Source organism: Silene latifolia, chromosome 5, assembly GCF_048544455.1.
Source record: "Silene latifolia isolate original U9 population chromosome 5, ASM4854445v1, whole genome shotgun sequence".
NCBI lineage: Eukaryota > Viridiplantae > Streptophyta > Magnoliopsida > Caryophyllales > Caryophyllaceae > Silene > Silene latifolia.
In genome coordinates this window covers 29141613-29149757 of record NC_133530.1, presented here as the reverse complement: position 1 = coordinate 29149757, position 8145 = coordinate 29141613, and the positions used below count along the sequence as shown (strand labels likewise).

Below are 8145 nucleotides of genomic sequence, written 5' to 3'. Positions count from 1 at the left end.
TACACAGGATCCCAGGTCTAAGACCCGTGTAAACCCCCTGGCACTTTCACCCGTAATAATCAGAACCGTAGTTCACATGAGGCGGTGCCCCCTTCCATGTACACAGGATAAATTTATAATGTCATCTCTCCCCCGTAATCGTATCCCGAATGCTACAATTGGCCAATAGTACATTATAACAAAAGTATTAACATGGCAGTCATATGTTCATACAAAGACAGATAATATAACATATGAGCAGTATAATAATAATATAACAATATATGGTCGATAATACTATACAATAATCAGTACATTATTACTTATTTCTACAACGAAGGGTCCCAAAATCATACTTTATTTGTTAATGCCAATTGACTCGCGAATAGAAACTAACATATGATTTGTAAGTCTTGTTCTTCTAATTTAACTAGGATCTCATCACTTGCTTTCTTATTAGCTTCTTGTTTTATGTCATAAGAAATGATGAAAGCTCATCCTATTTATAGGACAAAATGTCGGCTGGTTAGATGTTGTGGTCAAATGAGATTGTTTTCTTAAGAGGTAAGACTTTGTGACTTATCTGGCCAACTCACATGTTTATCAACATATTAAATATATAATTTTAATACATTATTATAATAATAATGATGTATATAATTGTATAATACGGAAAGAGTTACACGGAGTATAATGTATAACACGTACTTGTCATATAATATTATACGTTATATTATTTGATAAATTTTTTTTTTCTGGAATATTACAGAACAAGAGTGAAGCTTTTGACAAGTTCAAAGAGTTTCAAAATGAAGTAGAGAACCAATTGGATAAAAAGATTAAGACCCTACGGTCCGATCGTGGTGGTGAGTATCTAAATATTGAATTTGATTCACACCTAAACGATTGTGGTATAGTATCATAATGTGCTCCTGGCACACCACAATTAAATGGTGTGGCCGAAAGGAGAAATCGAACTTTACTAGATATGGTTCGGTCTATGATGAGTCTAACTGAGCTTCCTAGTTCATTTTGGGGTTTTGCCCACTTGTCTGCAACATTTTCACTAAATCGAAGCCCGACTAAAGCGGCCGATAAGACTCCATATGAGATATGGACAGGTAAAGTCCCTCATTTGTCATTCATGCGAATTTGGGGTTGCGAAGCGTACGTCAAGATCAAGTCTGACAATAAGATTGCACCCAGGTCTGACAAATGTCTTTTTGTAGGATATCCAAGGGAAACACGTGGCTATTACTTCTACAATAAACACGAGGGCAAAGTGTTTGTGGCTCGTGATGCTGTCTTCCTAGAAAAGGAGTTTATTTCTAGAAGACAGAGTGGGAGAAAATTTGAACTTGAAGAAGTTCGAGAGCCACAAACCGAGAATGAGGTAGAGGAGAACGTGGAGGATAGCATTCCCTCTTCCTCTGAAACGGTAATTATTCCTAGAAAGTCAAGTAGGATTTCTAATCCACCTGAACGCTACCTTGGTAACATCGAAGATGATGGTGTTTTGTTACTTTTGGAAAGTGATGAACCCACTACCTACAATTCGGCCATGTCTAGTCCCGACTCCTCGCTTTGGCTAGAAGCCATGCAATCCGAAATGGATTCCATGTACGAGAACCAAGTATGGGACTTGGTGGATTTACCTGAGGGAGTGCGACCCCTTCAGTGTAAATGGATATATAAAATTAAGCTCGGCGTGGATAAACATGTGGATGTTTACAAAGCTAGATTGGTGGCAAAAAGCTTCACCCAAGTTCATGGTTTACACTATGACGAAACCTTCCGCTCCAGTCGCTATGCTTCGGTCCATTAGGATAATCTTAGCGGTTGTCGCATTTCATGATTATGAGATTTGACAAATGGATGTCAAAACCACCTTCTTGAATGGGATTCTAGAAGAAGAGGTGTACATGATACAACCTGAAGGTTTTGTGGATACATCTAACCCTATGTGTAAGCTTAAAAAGTCCATCTATGGTCTTAAGCAAGCATCTAGGAGTTGGAATCATCACTTTGATCATGTTATTAAACAATACGGTTTCACTAGAAGTGTGGAAGAACCGTGTTTATACATGAAGTTTAGTGGGAGTAAGGTTGCATTCCTTGTCCTATATGTGGATGACATATTGCTCATCGGGAATGATGTTTAATCGCTCACTTCCGTTAAGGAGTGGCTAGGGAAACACTTCCAGATGAAGGACTTGGGAGAGGCACAACGAATCTTGGGTATCCGGATCTATAGGGATAGGTCCAAGAGGATACTAGCATTGAGTCAAGAAGCTTATATTGAGAAAGTTCTTGACCGGTTCAATATGAAAGACTCCAACAGAGGATTTCTATCTATGGGCCAAGGGATTACTTTGAGCAAGTCACAATCTCCCTCTACCCCTAAGGAGATTGAACACATGAAGACCGTCCCTTATGCTTCAGCTGTTGGGTCTATCATGTATGCTATGATTTGCACTCGTCCCGACGTTGCGTATGCCTTGAGCATGACAAGTCGTTATCAAGCCAAGCCTGGTGAAAGTCACTGGATAGCCGTAAAGAACTGTTGGAGTAAGTGTCTCCGACAATAATGCGGTCACAATTGTCGATCATGATGATCACTTGTTTAAATCTCATGTTTAAGAATGCATGAGGGAAAGTAATATTTTACAGTCAACTGGTCCACACATGTCGGTAATGATTGGCTGACTAGAGTTTGACATTACTGTCGTACGACGGTGGTGATCAGTTGATCCCTTAAGGTCATATCTTTAGGGAATACGGTCTTAATTGATTATTTAATTAATCGTATGTAGATACGAGTTAATTACTACCTTAAAATTGGAAATGATTTTTATGAGTAAGTTGACGGTCTTAATGTTATTGGATTAAATAAGACTCCGTCTAAGTAATCGAATTGTTTTCTTTACTTAGAATTGTTTATTGTTTATGAAACAATTGAGACGGGAATGAACGGTCCATCTAAATTACAAGACGTTGTAATTTACATTAAAGTGACAAGTTTTATAAGATAGTAATTGAGAATTACTAGTGAGATTATTTAATTGTTTCATTTTTGTGTATTATGAATTTTAAGGAGTTAAAATTGCATAATTACATAATGAGTCATGTAATATGTAACATATTTGACATGTGACAATATTACGAATGACAAAGATAAAATGGAAACCATTTTATCCATTTGGACCGAAAATGGAGGGTACCATAGATAATGGGTGTTCTTTTTAAGAGAAAATAGGTTATGATTAAGAAAACCTATTAATACCCTAGTCTAGCATGCTACATACATTGTGAAGACAAATTGTAGCAAAATATGAGCAAGGAGTGGGCACTCTAACCCACTCCATTACCGGCCCCCCTCCACTCCTCTAATGAGAAAGAGTTTTCTCATTTTATCATTCATTCTATATGAAATATGATTATCTCACTACTCCTTTTCTCTACTAGTTTTCTAGAGAAATAAAGTTCAAAAAATTCCTTTCCATACTAATATTTCTTACATATTACTAGTTGTAGTAATATCTATGTTAGTAATTTTTAAGGAGCTAATACATAATTTCTAGTAACAAAATTGGTATTAGCATTAAGATTGGTTCCTTGATACAAATCCTTGAGGAGAGATTCTACTTTTGAATCTTGTTCATCCATTAGGAAAGCTCAAGAACTAACTAAGATAGGAGACCTTACTAGTGCCCATATAGCCAAAAATACAATTGTAAGGAACCGATTTTTCTTCACTCTTGTATTTGTTTTGCATGCATAAGATCCTTAAACTTTTATGACTAAAACTTTAAACTAAAAAATGTGATATGTAAAATATGATTTCCTTCAAGTGGTATCAGAGCATCACGGTTATTGCATGCAAAATCGGGTTTGTTTTTCCGAGTTAATTAGTTAACAAATAAAACTTGTTATTTAGGATTTATGAAGATAAATCATGAAATAATTTTGCATGTTAAACGTTTCTGGTCCTAAATGGTTTTTCGGTCACATGGGACGATTTATGGATTTTTATTGTTCATTTTATATATTATTGGCATTAAAATGTGATTTTTATGAGAAAAATGTCATTTTTGGACGAAAAATAGTTAAACTTCGAATTTTTCAGTGATTTTTGGATATGTTTTCACATATATAATCTACTGGTCACATGTTAAATCTAGTGAAAAACTAAGTTATTTTGCATGAAATATGGATTTTATAAACTTAAATCGAATTTAAAGTGTTTATTAGGTTAATATGAGTTATATTTTGAATCTGGTCATAGAAATTTAATATGTTGTCACATGCATTTTTACTCAGTGTGTGTTAAAATCTTAGAGGTATTGGACTCCTTTAGCATGATTTATGAATTTTTGAGTAAAAATTCAATAAATAGTGACTTTATTTAGTATATAATGCTAAAACATATTTCATGACTAAAGAAAAACGTCATATGTTGTATTTTATCCCACATTTAAGATCTAAAAGTGAAAAGTTGGTGAAAGTTAATTTGCAGTTTTTTAATGGTCATAATTGATGAAACCGATAAACCGCAACGATGTTCTTCTCGAAAATTTTCGAATTTTTTAACCTAAGTTTTGAATATTATTAGTGTCATGGTATTTTTCCAGAATGTTCATGAGTTTGAATTTCAAATTTTGAAATTATTTAGAATTTTTATAATTTAATTTGGAGTTTATAGTATAAAATTGTATTTTTGGGTCCATTATGATTTATGAACAATCAATCAATATATATATATATAAAAGACGCTTTTTTCAGGCAATTCTAGAGACTCCATGCTTTCTTAAACACTCGAACCTAAATAATAATTATATTAAAATTGATAAAATACTACCATCTCATCAAATACTACATTAAAAAAATACTTATATTAATATTAAAAAAATACCAACTTTTGAAAATTAACAACTTGCTTATTCAAAAATATCACGTTGAAAATATTTTTGAGAATTATATCACGTTGAAAATATATTTTCTTAACAAATATTTTTGAAAATTATATCACGTTGTCTTATTCCTATCTACACAAGACTATTATCTTATCAAATACTACATTAAAAAATACCTTCTCTTATGGAATATACACAAATATAATAAAATACCTTCTAAAAAATCTTTTTAAAAATTATTATTATCCCTATGTACACAAATATATGGAAAAATATCTTTTCTTATGGAATATACACTGGAAAAAATACGTTCCCCATTCTACCACAAATCAAATACTACATTAAAAATTTGTTAAATGCCTGCTGTCTTCAATGCCATCCTCCTGCACGTTTATTCCAATTGACGTTCATGTTAAACACTATTTGTGAACTCTTATCTCTTAGCTCATAAATTCCTAATCCTAGAGAAATAGATAAATCTTACAAACACTATATAAATAAACTAACCCCAACGTTAAACTTACCTGCAAAAAAAAACTTTCCTGCAAACTCTTTAGGCAGCCATGGCACCGAGGTATTTTCTCATGTTCTCCATCTATACTTTTAGTACCTGCACCCAAACATATCTAACTTAACTCATATTAACTTGAATTTCTCTATGCACAGATCTTATTCGCTCATCAATGAACTAAGACCAACACCTCCTGACAACGAAGACTCCGGCAGTAACAATTGGAAAATCAGGGTTCGTGTGACAAGATTGTGCAAAGTTTATCGTCCAACCAACAAATCTGAGCTTCTTTATGTTTCTACGGTCCTCATAAATGAAGAGGTAACGAACTATTCAATTTTCTCTGGCCATATACTTTACCTTTTCCACCCAGGGCAACGAACTGACGTCAAACGTCAAACTATATTTTTGTAAACCATTTACAGGGAGGGTACATGGAGGCAACCATCCCAGGTTATTTCTGGAAACGCTTCGAACCAAAAATTTGTGATGGAAAAATCCATATCCTCAAAAACTTTGAGATTATCCCAAACAGGACTGCTTATCGTGTTATAGGCGACAACAAGATTATGCTGAAGTTCTTTTACTCTACTTTTGCCAAGGCCATGGCATTAGAAGATAGCACTATTCCTATTCATAGATTCGACTTTGTTCCATTCGACAATCTAGACCATCGGCGTGATAACCACTATATACTTACTGGTATGTGATACTAACCTTAATTAATATTCCGTAATTAATATCTTCCTTTCTAACAGTACTCCGAATTTACAGATCTATACGGAGTTGTTATCGACGAGAAACCCGGAAACAATTATTTTGCAATAGAGATTGAAAATTAAGTGTATGTACCCAACTCTTGTATTATAATCTATATGCTATACTTTACTCCCTGCCTCCAATACTTTATAACCTCCTTTATTTTTTAAACAGGGGTAATCGCGTAAGAATTACTCTATGGGATCATTGTCTTGCCAACTACCATCTACAAAAAGAAAAACTTATTGGTTCTAACTTACCCACCGTAGCCGTCGTTACATCTCTCATAGTAAAGAACTATAATGGTAAGTATGAAATTTATTCATTATTACTATGCTATTTCTAAAATTTAAAGCATGGCCCTAAATTTTTTGTTCTTAAAAAATTTCAGGATAAAACAATATATCAACTTCTTCATCAAGTAGTCTATACCTCAATCTAGACTTTCCTGAAGTGAATACACTGACTACAATTTATAGTGAGAAGAATGGGGATTTCAAACACAAAGCAGCTATAGACGAAATCACCCAGAAAGATATATCAACCCTCTTAGAGTATGCAGAAACTGAGTACAAAGAGGTATGAAGTTATTAACTGTCCTTTTTTCTCTCCTTTAGTTCACGAAGCCCTTTTTTATTCTTTTTTCTGGACACTCAGGATCTTATATGTTATCGTACCGCTAAAGTAAAATGTATCCCAAGAGAAAAACCTTGGAATTACCAATCATATTTTGGGTGCACCAGTAAGCCACGTCATAAGGCATCAGGCCTTTGGTGTGATACTTGCAAGAAGCCAAGTGAAACTCAGACAATCAGGTATCACTTTTTCAGACAATAATCTGATTGTTAATAGATGTAATAGTGACACTGCCAAAATTATTAACTAACTATATGACTGTTCTTCGGGTTAGGTATCGTATCGAGTTAAAAGTGCAAGATGATACCTCTACTACATCTTTCGTCATATTTGACAAAGAAGCTAAAAAACTTATTGGTCAAGATGCTCTTACCTTATTTGATTCCCAACCAATTGAGGACGAGGATGATGAAGACTACAATCACATTCCGGATCTGCTTTTCAACACCTTTGTTGGAAAAAAATTCTGTTTCAAAATAAAGGTTGCTGATTATAATCATGGTCTTAAAAGAAGAAAGAGTTTCAATGTCATTGACATCTCAGAGAAGTGCTTCAATGAGGTAAATGACTAAATATTACTAAATGTTTCATGGGTTCAGTTTAACCAAGCGTGTATATTAACAATTTTACCACTAAATACAGACTGTCAACGGAGAACATACACAGCCAAAACGCCCAAGACAAGTTCATATTATGGACGAATCAGATGACGAGGGGTCGAGCAGCACATCAAAAAACAAGAAGACAAGACACGAGGAGGTTGAGTTAATAGATCTCAAGGAAGACTGAATAGCTCTAGACTACTACTTAATAGCTTATAGAATAAAAAACATAATATTAGTTGTTATTTAAGAATGGCTGTGATGTCTATGGCACAGCTACAAACCATTAGTTGTTACTTTCAAATCCTAGATACTTCCTAAAGTTTGTTGTATGTAGCACAACTACATATTATTAGTTACTACTTTTATTTTGCTTAGACAATAATTGATGTATTATCATTAGATATTACATACTTTCCACATTGAGTAATAAAGAATAAATACCAGTTTGTGCCAACCTGAAATCGCATAACCAATCTCCAGAAGCGCAAAAACCCAGAAAAGGAAAGCAAACTTCTTCAGCAGCTGCAATTAAAATTCCCCGAAATAAAATCAAACTCTCAATCACAGAAACGTACCCAACTTACACAAGACCAAACTCAGAACAATGCCTCATTATCAGACATGAACTCCTGGAGATGCATGAATAAATACCAGTGTGTGCCAACCTGGAATCGCATAACCAATCTCCAGAAGCGCAAAAACTCAGAAAAAGAAGGCAAACTTCTTCAGCAGCTTCAATTAA

General features: G+C 34.1%; 1 protein-coding gene across 1 annotated transcript; it reads left to right on the top strand.

The window, feature by feature from the left end:
• Positions 1 to 5455: 5455 nt before the first annotated feature.
• On the top strand, positions 5456 to 7587 carry LOC141655148 (uncharacterized). Its single transcript, XM_074462240.1, has 7 exons — positions 5456 to 5466; positions 5559 to 5724; positions 5829 to 6105; positions 6605 to 6741; positions 6820 to 6977; positions 7073 to 7358; positions 7441 to 7587. Exons 1-7 carry the CDS (start codon positions 5456 to 5458, stop codon positions 7585 to 7587), a joined length of 1182 nt encoding a protein of 393 aa, XP_074318341.1.
• Positions 7588 to 8145: the final 558 nt, after the last annotated feature.